General features: G+C 48.3%; 2 protein-coding genes and 1 long non-coding RNA gene across 4 annotated transcripts; 1 reads left to right on the top strand and 2 right to left on the bottom strand.

Moving 5' to 3' along the window:
* YRDC (yrdC N6-threonylcarbamoyltransferase domain containing) lies at positions 1–2,548 on the bottom strand. The gene is made up of 5 exons (XM_032132395.1): positions 2,064–2,548; positions 1,765–1,879; positions 1,342–1,461; positions 1,022–1,164; positions 1–673 (listed from the first exon to the last, which is right to left on the bottom strand). Exons 1-5 carry the CDS (start codon positions 2,546–2,548, stop codon positions 610–612), a joined length of 927 nt encoding a protein of 308 aa, XP_031988286.1. The 3' UTR covers positions 1–609.
* Positions 2,549–2,600: 52 nt separating this feature from the next.
* LOC116454907 lies at positions 2,601–3,183 on the top strand. The gene is made up of 2 exons (XR_004244236.1): positions 2,601–2,688; positions 2,783–3,183. It is a non-coding gene; the product is annotated as an uncharacterized LOC116454907 (long non-coding RNA).
* Positions 3,184–3,620: 437 nt separating this feature from the next.
* MTF1 (metal regulatory transcription factor 1) lies at positions 3,621–20,882 on the bottom strand. Of its 2 annotated transcripts, none has more exons than XM_032132056.1 (11): positions 20,788–20,882; positions 20,016–20,480; positions 14,854–15,092; positions 14,292–14,423; positions 13,676–13,749; positions 13,002–13,135; positions 12,400–12,477; positions 11,649–11,751; positions 10,533–11,092; positions 9,657–9,723; positions 3,621–9,558 (listed from the first exon to the last, which is right to left on the bottom strand). In XM_032132056.1, exons 2-11 carry the CDS (start codon positions 20,427–20,429, stop codon positions 9,164–9,166), a joined length of 2,196 nt encoding a protein of 731 aa, XP_031987947.1. In that variant the 5' UTR covers positions 20,430–20,480; positions 20,788–20,882; the 3' UTR covers positions 3,621–9,163. The 2 variants fall into 2 exon arrangements, with proteins under 2 accessions (XP_031987947.1, XP_031987948.1); XM_032132057.1 differs by having other exon boundaries at positions 10,533–11,089.
* Between the last annotated feature and the right edge of the window lie 69 nt (positions 20,883–20,951).

Below are 20,951 nucleotides of genomic sequence, written 5' to 3'. Positions count from 1 at the left end.
CACTTTCATCCATTCCCTGTTTACTTCAGCTTAGCACCATTTTAGAGCAAAATCAAGAGAGAATTCTACATTTAAACAAAGGAAGATCATCATGCCAAGAGCTTATTTCATTCTCTGCATTAGGAGGAAGCAGGTTGCTCTGAGCAGCTCTAGCCTAGGTTTTCTGAATACTGTGGATTTTCAGAAGCACTGACAGTTTTATCTCAGTAGTAGGTTTCAATTGCATTTAGAACAGAGAAAAGCAGCCAGAGAACACCACAGCTGTAACACCCTCAAAGCTCCAAACCCCTCTACTCCATGTTTGCTTTCCTTCCAGTGCAGATGGCATGGGATGAGCACTCAGAAGTGGGTGGGGCACACAGTTCTTCCCCACACCATCCTGACAACAGTTTAACTTTCATAATCACTGTATTCACAAAGCCTGATCAGGATAACAGAACAGACATTTGGGAACAATACAGCAGCACAAAGAGGTCAGAAAGGGTTTTCTAGACTTTTTTTTATTTACCTTGACATAACCCATTGACCTTATTAAACAAGGCCATGATCACCCACTCCTGAGTGCACAGGCACACAGTGCCCAGCTCCACCAGCTCCCAGTCCCAAGGGTTAGGAAGATTCTGGTAGCAAGCCATACTTCTTCTTCAAGATGTCAACTGTGGGTGTTAGTGCACTGCAGGGAGAAACAGAGCCATCAGAACAAAGGGTTTGGAGCATTAAACTGCATTTTCTGGGGAAGAGTAATTGGTGAGACACAGGATTGCACTTAGAACTAAGGAGAGCCTGAACTCCAGAAACTACGGCTTCACATAGAAGCCTTGAGAAAGGGGAATTTGAGAGCTCTTGAGGATTTCTGTACGTGCTCGTAATTAAGTTAACATTAATGGAAAGGTGGAACTGCTGTGGGAAGCAAAGCAAAGCAAACAAAGCAGAACAAAACAAAGCAAAGTAATGCATGACCCAACCCTATCCAAAAGCTTTGTTTCATTTAAAGCAAGGGAAAAGCCCCAGCTACACTCACCAGCCAGGCCGGATGATGGAGAATTTCCCCGACACAGATAAGTCAACCACAGTCGACCCCAAGCGACACTCTGGGCTCTGGATGTCTCCTATGGGGCCTCCATCAATGACCAAGGACAACTGAGGCCACAAGTCCTGGAATTCCTGCAAGAGAGCTGTGGGTAACAGTCCTGACAGTGGTTTGTGAGTATCATTTAAATAAAATAAAAATATAGCAACAGAGCAACTCTTGGTTTATTGCTAAAGCTGAGTTCAACTGAGAGAGCCTGGGGCTCTGCCAAACTGCCCCAGTGACATCCCTGAGGGATGAAAGAACCTCACCAACACGGTCAGGGTGCTGCCGTGGGAGCTGATGTTGGCGCTTGTCAAAGCCAGCGGTCCCGAGCAGGCACGTGCCAGGTCTCTCATGAAGGGGTGGTTTGGAATGCGAACACCAACCAGCTGCAGCGAAAGAGAGGAGGGTTTTACACACAGCAACTGGTTTTAATTTGCATTGCCTAAAGTTCTCTTGACTTAAAGCTGAAGCTCTAGAGAACTGACAGATCTACATCTGCTGAACCAGCAATAACCCAAGACTTAAATCAGGCCCTAATGCTGGTTTATGCCATGTCCAGGTCAGTCACAGGGAGCAGGACAACACAGGGACCACTTCTGGGGACAAGTAAGGACAAATGTTACAGCAGCAACACAAAACCAGCCCCCTGCCCCCGAAGCCCTGAGATCAATCCTGTAGCTAAGACTTACTGATGTGAACGGATTCAAGTCTTTATTTAGCTCTTCTGAACGCTGTAAGACCAGGGTCACTGGTCCCGGCAGCAAGTCCCGCAGCAGCTCGTCGGGAACATTCACGTGGCAGTACCTGCAGGGCCAGAGACAGCTGGATCAGGATGTGCACACGGTGTCGGCCGGGCGACTGGACCTCAGGCAGCTCCAGCAATGCCCTCCCATCCCTTCCGTGGGGCTCCGGGTCCGCGAGAGGAGGTGCTGCAGCCCGCCGGGATCTCCGGGCAGCCCCGCGGGCTCCACGGCCCGGCCGCGCTCACCTGTAGAGCCGCTCCACGTCCCCGAGGCAGATGGCGAGCGGCTTCGCACCGTTCCGCCCTTTCAGGCTGTAGATGCTGCGCACGGCGGCCGAGTCCTGGGCCAGGCAGGCCACGCCGTACACCGTGTCCGTGGGCACCGCCACCAGCCCGCCTGCCTGCAAGGCACTGGCCGCGGCCGCCACCGCCTCCCTCCAACCTGCGCGACACCAGGCGTCAGCGGGGCGACCGGGCACCTGCCTTCGCCGGCCGGGGCCTCCACCCTCCGGTCCGGCCCAGCCCAGCTCGACTGGGGGCCTCCCGCCGCCGGCCCAGCCTCCCCCCTCCGCTGGTTCCCCGCGCGCATCGTGAGGGTCGGGCCAGGCCCCGCCGCCGGGCGGCAGCAGCACCAAGCGGGCGCGACCCGGCCCCGGCCCCGGCCCCGGCCCCGGCCCCGCCGCTCCCTCCGCCGCCCGCGCCAGCGCCAGCGCCCTCGCCGCCCGCGCCATGCGGCGCGACTTCCGCCCGCGGCGCCGAGCGATGACACAACATCCGGGCGGCGGGGCGGGGCGGCTCGCTGGTTCCCATGGCGACCGGGGGCGCGCAGGAGTCGCGCGCAGGCCGGCCGGAGACGGAGCGGGAGCGGCGGGTGCGGAGGGGGAACGGGACGGCCAAGGGGCATTGGGGGGTCCGGGGTACCCGCGGCTCCGGCCGTGACCGCGCTCCCCGCCGTCTCCCTGCAGGTTCCAGACGACCCGCAGAGGCTGCGGGAGCTGCTGGAGCTCCGGCAGCGGCACCTGAGGTCCCGCATCGCCGCCTGCGAGGAGCTGACGGCGGCGATGGCCGCGCTGCGGGCGGCGCTGAGTCCCGGCCCGGCGGCGAGCAGCGCGAGGCCCTGAGGAGCCCCGGGAGCGGCGGCGGGACCGAGGATGGGCCTCGCGGAAGGGACGGAGGGGCGCGATCGCTTGGGGCTCCGGGAACGCCCGGTCGGTGCCGAGGGAACACAGGGACCGGTGACGACGGCACCGCCGGGCTCCCCCGCCGTGGCCTTGGATCTCGCTTGGTCTCCCTGCGCTTGTGCTTTATCCCATTAAATTTACACTTCAAAATAAAGTGAGAGGGGCTTGGTTTGTATCTCCCCACACCCTCGCCGTCTGCTCGTAAGGAGGAGGCACAGCCGCCCCCAGCCCCCGTGTGGTCCACAGGTTGATTCTTCCCTGGCTGCTCTGGGATCAGGACCAACCCGAGCCGACGCTGGAGAGGCTGCAGAGGCACAAACCCTGTGTTGTTCTAAGGCCCCTGCTCAACTCCTGCCGAGAGCCAGTCCTGGAGTCAGGCATGACCTGAGCACGAACCAGCTACGGGACGAGGTTGGAGGTCTGGGGTGGGAGATGCCCCGGTTCTGGGTTTCAACTCCCACCTACACCCCACGGCACCAGAGTGGCGAAATTGGGCCAGTGATGGGAGAGGGCGTAGGGTGAAAAGGCAAACGCCACCTTTCAAGGTTGGAATTCGTCTTCCTAAGGGGACAGGGCAGGACGCTCACACTCCTCTGCCACAGAATACTCTCAGGAAAAACTATTATAACACAATGTTTAAATAAGCATTTAATTAGGATTCCATTAGTATTAATATTGCTTTCAATTCCAAAAAGGTTAATTTCCACTTCTTTGCAGATATTTCAAAGTACAATATTAACTTCATACAAAATGAGCAATTAAGCAAACACCATTATTTCACATTCTTCAAAAAATACAAATGCATATTTACTCTTTTGGGTTTTGGAGATGCTCTTCCTTTGGAAGTACTGTACCTGTAACTAACATCTTCACATTGCTCAATGTAAGCACATTTGTTCCCATGTTTCAGAGTTAAATAAATTCCTTTATTACCATACACACATTCTTGAGAAACTGGGGTTTAGTTCAGCCGTCTCCAAAGCCCCAGGCAGTGCAGCCCCCCCAGTCCCGACAGCTCCGCTGGAGCTGCCCCCGGTGTGGAGCCAGGCTGGGGTTTGCCAGCGCTCGGCTGGGTGAGGCAGAACAGAGCAGGGTCAGCCCGAGCAGCAGGAGGACAACAGAGTCACAAACCAGGAACACCAGCGACTGCAACTACAGCACTGCAAGCACACCCTCAAGTCTGCTGGAAAAGGTCATGTGAAAAAAATCTTTAAGAAAAAGTAGAAACTGCATTTATTTGAGGAAGTGTACACTCCATAATGAACCAAATTTTGGCCAGCTTGCACACCACTGCAGCATGGTGTGGGGTTTCACCTAGTTCCAAAAACACACACACTCAGACTATGTACACTACTACATAAATATCCAGTTTAATTTGCATTTCTCAGTGCAGACACAGAATCCACCTTCTAGAACATGTGATAGATATCAAGATAAGACACAAAAAAGTTAAAAGTTCAGCCCTGTCCATGAGAATTGACTACAGATAACATTTATAAAAATTTGACATTGCTTCCAAAATATGTTACGGAAAAAATAGTATACAATTAAAAACTCTGCAGTCAGAAATTCAGGGGTTTATTAAAGACATGCTCTTCTTTTTTGCCTTACAATCCAAACTGACTCCAACAGTTCTGCCCAGCTAGCTCACATAACTCCTGCCAAGAACTTTTCACCCACAGATCTCAAATCATTTCACAGAGACAACACCCTGTCCTTGTTCCATGGGGAGGATCTGAGGCACGGCGAGGTTCTGTGCCTTGCCCGGTGTCTCCCAGCCAGCGGTGGAAGGGAGAACGTGACACCAGATCTCATCTCCTCTGCCCCACTGACTCGGCTGCCTCAGCTCAGGAACCAACTCAGGAACAGCTGCTCATCTCCAATCATCTCCAAGGACAGCTACCCTCAGCTCAGCTCTCCCTGCAGCTCTACACCAAGGGCCTGGCTGGCTCCAGCTCTGAACCCAGTTTATCTTGGAGTAGGAGTGCTGTAAACAGTTCACAGCATTGATGCAGATCAAGGACAATGTTGTGGATGGCTACGGCCACCCCCAAGAAATAAGGCAGTAACAGGACATCAGAAACCATCTTGAAGACAATTTTCAAAGGTGCAACATGCCTGTTTGAGAGCAGCTTGTCACTTGTGTTCCCACGCGGGTGACAGAACGAGGACAGGGGAAGAAGGACACACATCAAGAGACACAGCATGTCCAACAGGGTGACAAGCAGCCCCCAGAAAGTGTGAGAGAAAAGGCTGCTGAAGCACAGTGCTCTCAGAGGGTTATTTGCATAGATTGGACGTTTGCTAACAATGCATAATTTGTCTGGGGCATGGGGGAAGGGCAGCACAACACCCACCACACTTGTTCTGTCAGACAGACACACGGACCACACGGGACAAGGATCTTTAGCTACAGGTATTGCACCAAGTTAAGTGCTCATCTTTGCACACCCCTGTTAACTTTTACTCAGAGCAAAAATAAACTTTGTGAAAGTATATACAAAAGAAATTGCAGCAATTGGGTTAAAGATAAAATAACCTAAAGTGCATTTTAGATACCAGTATGAGGTTCTGCAAACTTGTCTTCCTGGGTACACTCAGCATTACACAAGTGTCCAACTCGTACTTTGTTCCATGTACTTCAGTACCAGCATTCAATCAGTGCTGATTCTCTCCCCCTGACCCCCCCTACAAACCTACAAGCACAAAAAGCAATTTCTCCAGCCTTCAGCTGCATGCCAGGTCTGCTCGTTTGGGTCCTTTACTTGGTGACCAGAGCTACCAAAGTCAGTAACTTGACCCCCTCTACATGTTTAGGCTTCTACACTCATCTAGAAACTACAAGTGACCAAGTAAACCCCCACTAGCACAAAACAAGTGACCTAGAGCAGCGCAGTTTTGCTCTCTGATAATTGAAAGGGTTCATGCAGACTTTGTGGAGGCAGGCATGCTGTTCCCAGAGGCTCCAGCACATGAACTCTTTTCTGGGAATCCAACATCTCACCAGATCTGTAAGGGCAGAAACTCTCCCTTTAATAAACCATGTAGTAGTGAATATGCTAAATGCTGGGGCAGCAAGGAAAGGACAGGAAAATCCCTGGCCTTGCAGAATCTCAGAGCTTTGCTGCAGCTACCCTTTGATCTCCTCCCATCCCAGCATGGCACAGACTGCCCTGGAGCAGAGTCTGATCACACAGCACTGGAGTTGATGCAAATGTGAAAACATCTCAGACACACGCAACACAAACACTCTGGAAAGCAGATGAATGATAAACAACAAAAGCACACACCTGTAAAACACAGTGGATGCACAGCCCATGTGCTCACAGAATCACACACTCCTGCCTCAGTACAAGCTCTTACCAGTCCCACCTGAATTGCAGCCTGCCTGATGCACATATAAGGGGGCAATGGCAAACCCAGTGCACCAAAGAATCAACAGGACATAGTGCTTTTCCTGGAACACATTAAACAAACCCAGTAGCTGTGAAGAGAAACAGCAGATCGACCCTGGACACTGCTGCCCATCACCACGGCTCCACATTGAGCCTCCCAGTTCAGAGACTTTGGTAGTTTCTTCTACTCATTTCAGTCACAAAAAAATTTCTGAAGATGCTCTCTGGTCCAACCAGAAGCATGTTTTAGGTTGACTGAGTCATAAGTAGCAAAAGTTAAAAAAGCCTCCCTGAAGGCTGTGAAGGCTCAGAAGCAGTTGCTAAATTGCCCAGCTGTCACAGTGCAGGCCACATCTGGGACCCTTGTCCCCATAAGAGGTTCCACAACTCCAGGGGAATCTTCACACTCCTGCATCAGCAGCCTCCCACAGGCACACATCCACACCCACTCACACTCAAACACCACAGCTGCACTTTGCCAAAGAAAATGCCCGAGGCCACAGTGAGAGGCACCAGAGGGACCTCCAAGCAGCTCCAGGCAGTGCTCAATCCCCTCCCAAATGGAGCTCTATGCAGAATAGCTGGCAGGAGACTCCTCTGTGAGGACAGTCCTAGCCATGGAGGCTTGGGACTATTTTGTTTGTGTTTGAAGCAGTTCTTGCTGCCATGCAACCCAACTGCAGCACAAAATGAAGCTGTAGGAGAAAAGCAAAGGGGCTACCACCTTGCTGCCCTCCAAGGATTGCCATTACAGGAACAAAACAAGAAATGCTTTGTTAACCTGTTTTGTGGATTCCAAACCCTGTTGCTGCAGGACTTGCAGCCCTGCTATACAACAGCCCTGCACAGCCCTGCCACACACCCAGAGGAAACAACGCCAGCATGTGTGCTGCCCTCAAGTTCATCCCTGCAACTGTCAACACCGAGCTCTCTGCCCTGGCACAGACGTATGGCATGTCCCAGGCACGGAGCATTCCTGGCACAACCATCTGCCCTCACAGGACACTGTTTTTCCCTTCTGCACTTGACTGAAAGCAAGCTGTCCAAGAAGGGAAGACCAGTTCCCTTCAGTCCCTTTCCGTCCATGGCTGGGCAGCGCATTCTCAAGGGAACAGCATGAGAGGTCGCTGAAGCCAGTCTCAGTGTTGGTCAGGCTACACTGAGCATGTCACAGGAGGGTTAAACACCTGCTGATCACCAGGCAGCACTCACAGGGTTCTCCCCTCCTTGGAGGTACAGACAACAGCTCTGATCAAACATAAACAGTGAAAAGATCTCTATCCACTACAGTTTGCATTTCTAAACTGAGTGCAGGGACACTCCCTACTAATTGGCTTTAGTCAATATCTTTGTATCTCACTAATGACAACACTGTAAACTGAATAAAGACTATTTAATATTCTTTCCTTTAACACAAGACTGACAGCCAAAGCCAGAAAGATGGATAAAAACTATAAAATTACATCTTTCAAAATAATGCAGCATAAATAAACCATTTAGAATGAGACTGCATTTATTGCAACATTACAGGCTTTTTGGTGGAAGGGGGGGGGGGTTTGGATTTGATTTACCCTGAGTAGGTTAGAATATAGACTCTCAGTTTGATATGAAAAACTACTCTGCTGCGTAACATCTTTTAGTCAAGAAATAGCCCCGTGCACAAAAAGCTGGCATTGCAGTAGGCTGGAGGCAGAGTCAGGCAGAAATTATATAGCTCACAGGAAAAAAAAGAAGCATGTATGGACAACTGAAGGACAGACTCACTGAATTCAAATTCAAATTCTGAATTTATGTTGAATCTTTCTGAAAATTTTCGTAAGAGTTGTTCTTCACAAAAGATGAGAGTAACCAGCAAAGGCACCATGCTCCCAATTCAACAGTCCCAGGGTTAGGATGATGACTTGTTGCTGAACAGAGCCTAAGAAATCGAAAGAGCAGCAGGCACCAACCTGACCACACCTGGGACTCACTGTACCCTTCGGAGAGGCCAAGAAAACAGATTCTGGAGCCAGAGCCAGCAGCGGCTCTGACTGTGCTTCCATGTTGTGACACAATGTCTGCAACACACTTGAGTCCTAGTGGAATTAAATGAACAGATCTATCAGGGGCACAAGGTACTTGTGCCCTGCTGAAATAAACCCCCCCCAAAGCTCCTGGAGGCTTTATTAAGAGCATTAGTATACAGCAAAACCAGGCACAGTGCTCACCACATGCTCCTCATCAGGTATGTGACAATCGCATCCAAATCACACTGCAGATAAATCCTCTCCTACAGCTATGCCATTTCCTTCCCCTGCAGCCTCCTTTCCTGGGCTCCCCTTTAGTGCATGGTTAGTACAGACATGACAGACAGGAGAAAATTAGAGACCCAAGAAGTTGTAACAAAGACCCACTTGCTGCCAGTACCTTAATCCCAAACATAAGTGATGTGCAATTGGAGACAAAGTAACCCCCCTTTTGCTTTTAAAAATCTTTTTGCACACAAGTAACCTTAATTTCTGTGTTCACATATGACAAGCAAAAGTGACAGACAGTGCAGCCAAAACAGTTCATATATAACTTAGCTATTTCTTTTTTTTTTTTTACCTTTTCTTTTTTAGATAGAATATCAAAGGTGGATGTACCTGGGACGTGACTAAGATGACATCTGTGAAGCAGAAATAAGCCACAAAATTTCCAAAGAGGAAGGAATAAGAATCGATCCTTCAGTTTCTGCTTCTAAGGAGAAGGTTTTATACCCTCCAGGTGCAAAGGAAAATCTGGAACATCTTCACTTAGAGAAGCTGCTACTCAAACCAATTTCTTCCTCACCCTGCAGTAGTGCTTCGATTGGAATTATATTAGATGGGGTTTCAGGACTTTGGAGGGACAGGAAGTCCGATACATCCATGGCACTTAATGTTTCAGTCTGGGAGTCTGAAGGGTTAACTATCTGACTGCTCTGCCCACAAGAAGGAGGAGCAGAGGAGGAAGGAAAGGTCTGAGGCTGCAGCTGGGGAGCTGGCTGCTCCAAAGCTTTTGAATCAGGTGAAGAACATTCCTTCTTAACGGTGGTGGTGGCTTTGTCCTTGGCAGAGTCTCGGCAGGCACACTGGCACTGGCAGGCCTCCTCCTGCTTTATAATAATAACAGGAACGCTGAGACCAATCTGCTGAACAGGGTTTCCTGAAGGTGAAAGAAAAACAAAACACAATGGAGCTACATAATTTCACAGCAGGGAGAGAGAAATTAGCCTTGTTAAATTAGTTCATCATCATGCTTACCTGTGCTACCAGCTACTGGTAATGCAGTGGTAAAAAACACCTTTTCTACTACTTTTGGAACTTGTGGCTTTAAAGAAAAAAACAAACAAACAAGAAAAAAGTGTGAATTGACTCCAATCAAATTTCTATTGCTCAAATTCTAAACAGCTATACACATATTCCAAAAAGACACACAGGAAAACTGGGCTCAAAGTATTGTTTCAGTGGTCCTAGAGATTGGGCATAATATCCCCTGCATTATTTGTTGGCTAACTCAGCTTGCGGGTTTTGACAATTCAATGACTGAATTCTTAAACACTGCTGTGTGTGGTCCCACTGCCTGTACCTGCAGCCACTCACTCGTGTCCACCTGCAGCTGAGAGCCTAAAGTGGCACCAATATTGTCAAAGAGAAAACTCCTGAAGCTTCAGCTATCCAGATTCAATGGAAAACCACAAACATTCTCTTTTCAAAAAAACTCTTTTCATTATCAGTCTAAATTAGGCAGAGACAAAGATTACAAAATGCCTAAACACAGCCTTTACAAGTCTTTTGGGCTTCTATGCATTAAAAGTAATAGATTAAGGCCCACGTATATCCTCAGGCCTGGTGGTGCCATCCTGGATAAACACACTGATACCTGCTGGCAGAAGTCCACCACTGGTGGAAAGAAGAAAGCAACATCTTTCTGCACCCTGGATTTCTCTGTGCTGTATTTACTTCCCTGTCTATTCCAGGGGCTGCACTGGTGACATGTATACACACTAAAATGACAAGCATTATACCACACTACATCCTGGGGTTTATCTTACAGGTTCAACTCCCTCCCTTTTCAAAAGCAAGGGCTTTAGGAGGAATGGTTCAAGCTGTTCCAAAGCCTGTACTGGATGTACTGACCATTTGTTCTTGGCTTTGTGGGGAACCAGTGGCACCATTTAAGATCCATTGTAAGTTCTGCTCTCCCATGACAATGCTGGACTGCAGAATGGCGGTGCTCGGAGAAGGAGTAATGGTTATAGTGGGGTTACTGGTCAAAACAGGGTTTGCACCAACAGGCACAGTCTGAACTACAGCTGGCAGGGGATCAGCAGCACTCGGGGCTGTCGGGGCAGGAGCCCCAGCAACCACTGGCAGTCCCTGTACAATGGGCTGCGGTGGCGGCTGGGTGTGCTGCAGGAAGTCTTGGTGACTGGCTGCAAATGGTGTGCTGCGAGGAACAGGCACTTCTGGGGATTGTAAAACAGTTGCAGGATTCCCAAACGCAGCTGGCTGTGAGCTGGGTGCTATGGAAGAGGGAGCAGCAGGTGCTGCTGAGGCTTGCAGTGCTGCCTGCGCAGGCTCAGGGAGGCCAAGCTGCAGGACCAGGGGGAGGGACAATGAGGTTGCGTCTCCTGCTGGGGGCGGGAGTGCAGCAACCGAGTCCGTGTCGCCATTAAACCCTTCAATCAAGGCAGCTGCTGAAAAAGAAACAGAAAAAATGTATCAGTTCTCATTAGGTCTGAATAAACTGCTTTTTCAATGAACTTACCAGCTAGCTGATGGATTTTTGCCAAGTAAAGCATTACCACATTCCTAACTTCAGACTAGTGCTCAAAAACAACCCTAGGCAGTGAAATCTAAAAGTAGCTGCAAATTCAGGAAGTTGGTAACACTGGGCTCTACACTGAGCCTGATCAGGCTCATCAGCTCTCTCTAATAAGCCTTTTATCAGCCAGGTTGTGCAGCAACTTCAAGAGAGAACCTTGAAAACAGGATGATGTGGACTGCTTGAGAGCTCCAATGGCAGTACTGCAGGACAGTGTGCTGGGTCATCTCCCCTCTCACTGAGTGTCACATGGTCTGTGCACACCATGCATCCCAACATCAATGAATTTCAACACTGAAGGTAAAGTTCTTTTTGCTTCTTAGGAGTTACGTTGGGCATTAAGCTTCAGTCTGAAATGCTGAACTCAGTACATGCATGCAGAGCTGTCACAAAGTTGTCTTTAATAGCAGTGCAGATACAACTGGTACCTGTCTGCTGAGAGTCATCCTGATTTGTAGTGTGGTCTGGGCTCTGAAACATAGACTCAAAGATGCTTGCTGGTGAGATTGTGCTGAGGTCCTGTCCATGAGTCTGACAAACAGAAAACAAAGAGGAAGACATCAGACAGTGCTCTCAGGTATCAAACTGCACAAACCCCAGTCAAGCAGCGTGTGCATGTCAGAAACCTCCTCCAATGAACCAGCCACCTTCAGGAATGGCAACATATATTACTTATATGCTTAGTTTTATTACCGGTAATCAAATTTACCAACATAATGAGCAAATCCCTACAAAAATAAGTAACTTCTTCAAAAGTAAAATATATTCCTCTGCATCCATACTTTGTTTAACCCTTATTTCTTGCAGTACTCAGTCAGAAACAGAAACAGACATTAATGCTTGCAGAACCTTTTCTGGAGCAGAAAAAAGGAGCTCCATATAGACTATATCCTGGACTATGCAATTCTAGTCACCCACACTGCTCGAAGAGCAGAATATATACAAAAGCTGCGCCCTGCTCCCGGCACCACAGCACAAAGAACAACACAGTCTCCTCAGCACCTAATTTTCCTCTATGTAAAATTTAAGCTCAGGCAACACTTATCAAGAAGCAACAACATTGTTATTGTAAAATCAGATGCAGAGCCTTCAACAGCAGGTTGAACTAAGCACTACACATTTTGGAGGACAAAATCAAAACTCCAATGAGGATGAGGCAATTCCAGGACAGTAACTCACTGGATTAGAGCTCTCCCGCAATTCTGAATCTGTTGATATGAGGCTTAAATCACTAAGACAAAGTGAGTGACTTGTATCCTGTAAAAAAGAAAAACAATTTGAATTATATATTAAAAGAATAACGTCATAAATGTTTTAAATGACCTTTTAGAGTCCACACTCTGCTTATATGGGACCCAGGTCTCAGTTCTAAAATCAAAGGAGCAAGATTTTTAAGCAAAGGATATTTAGTAGCTATCAAGGATTCTTAACATCTCTGTCAAAGTACTTCCACAAAGTCATATAAACCCAGAATTTTAAATTAGCATAGGAACAAATCAACTTTTAGAAAATTAAAAAATTAAACCTTCACAGTTAGTGTTTTTAGTTGGTATCTATTTTACTTCACATGTTTATCCCACAGTAGTGATTCCGACTGAAGCACACACAAAGAAAGCAGCCTGATGGATACAACTGCCCACATGCACACGTGGCAAAGTGAGCACTTACAACTCCCTTTGAAAATCCCAGTCTTAAATGTTACACCTTAAGAACAAGCTGCAAACCAAATGATTTCTTCCCCAAGGTATGGTTGGGGAGCATTAGGCAGAAGTGCTACTAACCTCAGACACATTGTTATTGGGAAGTGCATTATAGGTATGTCCCTTCTCATGACCTTTCATGTGACTCTTGAGACTGTACTGGGTACTGAAAGTCTTCTCACAACCATTGCTGGGACAGAAGAAGGGTTTCTCCCCTAGAGGCAGCACAAAACACATTTAACAGACTTAAAAACATACTATCAGACACACACTTCTAAAGCACATGGGAGAGCAGTATTTCATACAAACAAGATGTTTAATGCCCCTTCATGCATTCACTATTCCTGGGAGTCCCGCAGGTGAATGCTTCCATTTCACCATGGGAACTGACACACAACACAATATTTCATTGTTATGCATCATTACTGATACATTTGTGAAAACACATTCATTGAATTCAAGACCGGTCAAGCATAAATATAACTGCGTAAATGGAAAATGTGGACTGGCTTGACGTAGGTGCAGGAGTTTGCACTTGGCCTTTTTAAACTCATGAGGCTCACAGGGGCACACTCCTCCAGCCTGCAAAGGTCTCTCTGGATGCCATCCCCTCCCTCACATGTGTTGCCTGAGCCACTCAGCTTGGTGTCACTCCCATATCACATGTAACTAAGTTCACATTAGGATTCTGAGAGTTAGTATAAACTACATAAGCTCAATTAAAGAAAATTTTGAAAAAACCCCATAGAACTTACCAGTATGTGTTCTAACATGTGTTTTGAGGTGGTGGCTTGCAGCAAAAGCCTTCCCACAGCCATCATGCTCACACCTGAATGAGGCATCACAGGAGAGTCAGCATCAGCCCCCTTCGATGCATTAGCTACAACCTTAGATCATGCTTTGCAATAGTCCCAGGACTCTAAAAAGCACGCCCAAAGCTAAGCTCTGTTTGCAACCAGATATCTCCCAGAAGCTGCTGTGCATGCTACACAGATCGCAGCAGGGCTCTGAGTAGGACTTTAAAATCCAAGCACGAAGGCAGTATTAGGCAGTATTTGAGGGAGTCTCCTTCATGGAATACACATTGCATCCCAGCAGAGAGCAGCAATGTGTTTTAAAAGATGCTCATCGTGGCACAGGTTTACGTTTTAAAAAATACCTTGACTGTTCTTGTCTTTTAGGACAATCACTGCACCCTCTGTTAAAGGCTGCTGTAGGAGCTCAACAACAAACATGCTCCAACGCCAGCCAGCCACGTTCACTTATTTCTCAGGAGAACACCATTCCATTCAGAGCAATAACAGCTGCTTTTTGGCACAGGTGCCTCATTACCTGAGCCACAGAAGCCAGAACTGCCATCCAGCAACTCACCGAAATGGCTTTTCTCCTGTGTGTGTTCGAATGTGCTTCCTCAGGTCACTGTGCGTTGTGAAGTATTTGCTGCAGCCTTCTGATTCACAGTTAAATGTTTTCCCTGTGTGAAGCCTTTGATGTGCTTTCAACCTAAAAAACATGCCAAAAAAATCCCTCTTAGAACTGGCAGGGTAAGAAAGCCCTGGCCTGAGGCAAGCAAGCCATTCTTTCAAATGTGCAGGACAGGATCAAAGGCTTAACATATCCTGAGCAGAAGGTAATGACCTCATGAAACTGCTGTCAGTTCCAAAGTCCTCCAACAAGTCCGAGAGATGCTTGTGCTTATTCACCACCTTCAATGCTATTGGAATATTAAGAAGTTAAGCATGTCACCACAGTTCTGTCATCCTACCCTGTGGACAGCATTGCCACACTTGAGGGGTGTGTACACAGAAGAAGCAAAACAATTGTATTCAAATACAAACACAAAGTAGATGCAACTTGCAGAACAGCAACAGCCATACCTACAAGAAAACTCGCCAGAGCCATCCCACGTATACAGTGGTGAGCACCTTCTCACCTGTACAGTGTATTGAACGCCTTCTCACAGCCCTGCACGTCGCACTCAAATGGTTTCTCCTTGGTATGCACCCGCACATGGATTTTGAGGCTGTAGGAGGTGAGGAAGGCCTTGCCACAGCCCTCCTGGTTGCAGACGAACGTGTACTCCCCACGGTGGGTTTTCTGGTGCGTGCGCAGGTTGCCAGCGGTGCTGTAGGTGCGGGGACAGCCCTCGAAGGTGCACTGGTAGCGCTTAACCTAAGGGACAAAATGCTGCCTGCTTAATAACTTTTAATCATTTCTAGAATCCAGACTGGGTAGAACTGCAGTCAGACATCAAAGACAATGCAACAGATTTTGACCCCAAAGCCCCCCAAAAAATTTACTGCCGCTTAATTCTCTGACAACATTTCTGCTGCACTCTGCAAGGAAGGAGTGGCACATGAGAAAGCAGTTGGCCTTGCAGAACAGGAGTCTAACAGAAGGGGAAAAAGGAAAAACATAATCCGAAATTTTTCTAGCTAAAAATCTGATAAAACAGTTGGAAAGAACATTGAGGAGCCATCAAACTGATGCTTTGAGAGGCCTCCTAAAAACAGAGACTAGACAGGAGTAAGGGAATAAAGGCAGGTATTTATTTGAAAAGCCTTCAAAGGTACCCCTGGGGAGCCAGAGGCCACTGCCAAGATGGACCCCAAGGTGGACGGCAGGGCATGAGTTCTTCACACTTTTATAGGTTTGGTTCATTTGCACAGCAGGGTTAATTCTCCAATTAAAGCTTCAGTTTAATGATGTAATTCCCCTCAGCTTGCCCCCCTTTAGAGGCTTTTGGCTTATACTTTTTGGGTCTAGGACGGTCTGGGTGTCCTTGAAGAGCAGGCCCGGAGAGGCTTTGTTATGTCTACCTAGCACGAGAGAACAGAAATTAACAGGCTACAAGAAACTTCAGAGTTACACACTGGGCAGTGCAGGATTTGAAAAATAGAAAAGTTAAAACCTAAGGCATCAAAACCTGTCCACTACCCACATGTGTAGCACCTGCACTTCAGTCCAATGCTTCTAGCAGAGCTACTTATTTGTGGAGCAGGGAGACAAAGGAAAATGCAGTCACAACGCTCAAATTCACTGCCCTGTGTGCTGAATTCCCATCAACACCTTGAGCGAAATAGTTTTTACCATCTCCCATGGTCTAACCACCAGTCCATTCATTACTTCACTTTATCCCAAAGCAGCCTTCATTGAGCCTTGCTCTTTCCTTCTGTGGTTACTGAAACAGCCAGTGCCTGAAGTGTAACGGATCACATCAGGTTACAAGGACACCCAAATACAGGTGTCACAGATTTCTCAGTAAGCCATCAAGATCCCTAGGACAATTTCACATGGAATTAGATTTGGTACCTTCCCCACTTCTGCAACAGGCACAAGGGATCGTTTAGAAGCTTCCAGTGTGCAAGTGGTAACACCTAATGAAATCTCATCCTCTCTTGTGAAGCACAAGGAATACACCACCTAATCTGCCTGAATAAAGTTATCCTCCATCATTAACTACCAAACTGATGACTTTCATTTGACTGTCACAGTTCAGAAACCTCAACACCTAAAGATGATTGAAGAGCCCAAGAGAGGACTTGGCAAGTCACACCAGCTATAAATCAGGTTCTAGACAGTTCTCCATAACAAAAGAGAAATAGTTTCTTGGTTACTTCCAACCTGCTTTGCAGGGGAAAAAGCTGCCAGCAGGGCCTCTTTAAGAAAATTCTATAAAGTTGAGTGATCTTTTGTGTATCTCAATCCATGGTCTCTTGTTGCTCCCACAACAGGCTAGCATTCACCTTTGCCTGGCCTCAATAAAACCTTCCTATCTGGAGAACATTAAAGCATGTGAGACATACAAGAAACCTTTACACAGAGCACAGAAATACCATAATATGCTGGGTTTGGCTGTGGTAGAGTTCATCTTCACACATATGGGGCATGTTCTGGATTTGTGCTCAACACAGGGCTGATGATATAGAGACGGATTTTTTTACTGCTTCTCATTCTGCCCCACCAGTAAGGGGCTAAGGGTACACAGGGAGTGGGGAGGGGACACGGCTGGGACAGCTGACCATGACTGATCTAGGGATATCTCAGACCATGTGATGTCATGTTCAGTATAGAGAGCTGGGGAAGGATGAGGAAGGGGAAACATTTTGTGTTCCCCAGTCTGTGTTAGGCCTGCTGGAGCCCAGCTGTCCTGGGCATGGCTGAGCTTCTGCCTGCCAGGGGAAGCAGGGAATTCATCCCTTCACATTTTCAACTAGTCACTCAGCATTCTCAGAGAAGGAAACAGTAATTTCACTCTAAAGCAATTTGCCCTTAATTTACAGTTCAAATCAGGCAGAAGTGACCACTAAATGCCCAAGAATTACAGCATGGTTACAATGCAGTTAGGAAGTTTGGTTGTGCTGAGCCAGCCACAACGTGGGAGCACAGGCCAGTAACACACCAACATCAGAAAGCACATTTTATTACATGAGGAGGGTACCTCATCCTCCCCTGGGGTCAGCAGATCCAGTACAATTCGCGTATCAGTGCTGAAGTAAATGTTCCCTGTTACAGCTTTAAGGCAGTTGGAAATTAACACTTTACAGAACATTCTCCCCAATAATTCCCATGGTACACAAGGGATCTGACACAGGCAGGAACTACCTGAAAATGAAGGGAGGGTTCTGTAAAGCTTTCTAGGTGTTTACATGTAGGTCTAGAAGAAAAAGGACACTATTAATTACAGATTAAGCTGTTTGGTTCCCAGCTGTCACTGCCTATGTGTAAGGGAGGGTGGCAGTAGCAACATCAGTTTAATGGTCTGAACTCTTAACAATCGTCTTGCAGTGCTCTGTTCCCTCTAAAGGCCAAATAAAGGTCAAATCTTTATTTCACAAATCCTTCTGAGCACACCACAGACAGCAGCAATAACACCACCACATTTTGAGCAAAACAAATCTTTCTGTGAAGCATCACAGCGTTTAATTCCCTTTTCACATCAGCACATCAACACACTGCACATTGCTTATACACACAAACAGCACTGCTTATATACACAAAACCATCAGAGACTGATTTGAAAGCCTCACAGGTACAGCAGCAAGAGCTCCAGGCTGCCACAGCACCCAAGCACAACAGAAAACAAACAAGGCAGCAGAGGCGAAGCCCCAGACAGGCAGGACAGCGCCCAGGTGCTTCGAGACTGTGGCTTTTGGCCAGGGACAGTGAGCTGCTGCCTCTGCCAGGGGGACGCTGGAAGAGCCGTAATCCAGCACTTACCTCAGAAACGGGAACTCATTGTGCAATAGCCAACAGGGCTGGAGGAAGCGGAGCCTCACACCCTGGTTCAAAGTCTAAAGTAACTGCTCCGTTTGCCTTTACCTCCTCCTGAGCTTACAATATTCCCCCTAAATGGCTAATTTTTCTGTGTCATCACTGAACAAAGAATAACTGAATTTGAAATACTGTAATCATGTTTGTTCTTACCAACACAATTACAGTGAGAGACATACAATAGAACAAAAAAAAGCCAAACGTCACTAAAGTGCAAAAACCCCTTTTTAGCTTCATAAATGCCTTAAGACTGACTTGAAAATTTAAGACTTTAAAACCGTTATCTCAAGTGTTAAAACTGCTGCAGATATTTTGGAAGTACCAAAGAATGGAGTTGCTGATTTTCAGAGATAAGCCAGATGTTTGGGAGCTTTAGAACTTTCCTTTCCCCACCTCCAGACAACTTATCAGACCTTTGAAACAGCAGGCAAAAAGGCATTTCACAAGATAGAAGTTTCACACGTGCTCAGGTCTCAGTGCCGCTGCTTTCACATTATGGTATCATTGCCCTCTACTCTGGGATATTAATTCCAGAAATGGAAAATAAATTCATATAAAGGATTTCATTAGGAAATTCCACATCTCACAAGCCTTCTCTAAAAAGCAAGGATGAAAAAATAAAGGCGCCCTTTCCAGTTTAATTGCACGTGCAGCCATTGACCCTGTTTAGCTCCCACCCGCTGCTCTGGGAGCGGCTCAGGGTCCCACAAAGAAGAGAGAAAGTACATACATGACTGACAGAAAAAGTGAATTACTTCAGCAGGTACAGGCTGCAGCAGCTGCTAACATCAGTAACTGACAAAAGGAGACTCAAACAGGCTCACTGAACACACCTTAGTCCAGAAGTTGCCCAGCTGCAGAGATGACACCCCGCTCCCCCCACCCAGCCATGATGGTGACAGTTCTCTGCCAAGGGACAGGATTTAGTGTCACAGCCAGGGCTCAGGGCTGCAGCGCTCTCCCTCTCAGTTACACAAGTAGTTGATGCTGCTACTGCTGACACTGGTGCAGACACTTGGACTCATCACCCCTCACATAACTCAGGAGGGCCAAAAAAAGAGCACTAAGCTGTCCCTGAGCTGGTGTCACAGTCAACTTCCCTTTGCTCTTGCACCCAAGAAGAAGAGGCCCAGGACAAGCCCTCACCACCGTGTGTCCAGATAGAATTCACCAGGGAAACAGAATTAAGAGTAAACTCCTTAATTTTAACCATGCAGGCTGACCTGAGCTTTCAAAATACATCAAATAGCAGCTTAAAGCTTCCCTCTTCTCTCACATTTTCTCTGTGACACAATAAAACTACAAGTAATTTAAAGTTTGGCATCTCCAGCTCCCAGCAGTGGCCTGGACCTTAACTGTGACCTGAATGTGCTTTTCTTGAGAATGTGGCCAATCCCAGAGTTAACAGCTCAGGTTTTCAGCTACCTCTGAACTCACAGAATAATGACCCAACCAGAAGAAAACCAGAAGATTGCTAAAATTACACACGTCACTGCCACAAACATGTGGCAGTGCCACACCCTCCTGCCATCCAGTGCCACAAAGTGCCTTCTGGCAGGCTCCTAGGGCAGCAGGTGGTGTCAGAGGGAAAAGGGATGCTCCTGGCAGCTCTGCTGGGACTTGGTTCTCCCCAGCACACAGCGAAGCTGGAAGTGAGGAGAGCAGATTTAGTGGAGGGCAATTCACTACGTTACACAAAACCCCTGGAAAACAAGCAAAACTACTGCACATCTCCTGAAAAACAGCCTTGGCAAAGCACATTTTCAATGCCTTTAAGGTCAGAAGAGTGCATAAAACCCGCAATCACGTTTAGCTACTCACTTCCTTACGCTTGGTTTCTGGGCACTCAGACTGCAAAGTGAGCGTTGCTCCTTCGATGTTTCTTGGCATGGGAGTTGAACCAGGATTTATTGTTAGATGAATCTGATCTGGAGAAATAATATGTTGCACATAACCCTGTGACATTCCTTCATGATCTGCTATTAAATGAAATCCTTCTTCATGACCCTCTGGTAAAAAAGGCAAGTGATCACCACACTGTCCTTCATCCTCCTCATCTTCCAGCACACTGTGGTCCTGCTCTATGAGCACAGTTGTCCTGTCATAGACCGTCCCGGACGAGGAGGACACCAGCCCGTTTTTGTCAGCAAACCTCATCATATTGTCATCTTGGGCTAAGTCGTCTTCCTCCACTTCATAGTAGATGACGTTGCCCTCGGGGCTGTTCTCGCCCATGGCTCCGCGCCTCTCACCGCGCTACCGGGAGCTCCGGCCGGAACGGCTCATCTGCAACACAAGGACGGGCGGGGGGGTCAGGCGGCTCGGCCGGGCCCGGGCCCCGCTCCACTCACAGGCCCAGCCCCAGGGCAGCCGGTGGCGGCGGGGCCGGGCCGGGCCGAGCGCCGCGGTCCCGCCCCGAGCGCGGCACTACCCCCGCCCGGCCCGGTCCCGCGGAGAGCCACTACTGGTGGCTGCACGAGCCTCACTGGTCTGCTATGGCCTGGCCTGGCCTGGCCTGGCCTGGTCCGGCTCGGCTCGGCCCGTCCTTCCTCCTTCCCCTGTCCCCCTCGCCCCCCCTCCCCCCCCCGCTCACCGGGTGCCGGCGGCAGCTCCTTCCCCGCCCCAGCGGCACCATGATCGCCGCGACCCACTTCCGCTTCCGGCCGCGCGCGGCCCGCCGGGAGCACCGCGCCCGCCGCGGGAGCTCACGGGAGGAGGCGGAGCACAGCGCCCCCGTGCGGCCGCACGCGACTGACG

This window comes from Corvus moneduloides, chromosome 23, assembly GCF_009650955.1.
Source record: "Corvus moneduloides isolate bCorMon1 chromosome 23, bCorMon1.pri, whole genome shotgun sequence".
Taxonomy (NCBI): Eukaryota; Metazoa; Chordata; class Aves; order Passeriformes; family Corvidae; genus Corvus; species Corvus moneduloides.
This window is presented reverse-complemented; position numbering and strand designations above follow the sequence as displayed.

Bases quoted from the DNA above. Each gene is read 5' to 3' on its own strand.
- YRDC (XM_032132395.1), bottom strand. From the start codon at position 2,548: ATGGCGCGGGCGGCGAGGGCGCTGGCGCTGGCGCGGGCGGCGGAGGGA. The intron at 1,462-1,764 runs GTAAGTCTTAGC...CTTTCGCTGCAG, and splicing joins ACTTGAATCCGTTCACATCA to CTGGTTGGTGTTCGCATTCC. The intron at 1,165-1,341 runs GTGAGGTTCTTT...GCTCTCTTGCAG, and splicing joins GCAGCACCCTGACCGTGTTG to GAATTCCAGGACTTGTGGCC.
- MTF1 (XM_032132056.1), bottom strand. From the start codon at position 20,429: ATGGGCGAGAACAGCCCCGAGGGCAACGTCATCTACTATGAAGTGGAG. The intron at 15,093-20,015 runs GTGAGTAGCTAA...TTTGTCCCTTAG, and splicing joins CAGAAACCAAGCGTAAGGAA to GTTAAGCGCTACCAGTGCAC. The intron at 9,559-9,656 runs GTAAGCATGATG...TTTCACCTTCAG, and splicing joins ACCAGTAGCTGGTAGCACAG to GAAACCCTGTTCAGCAGATT.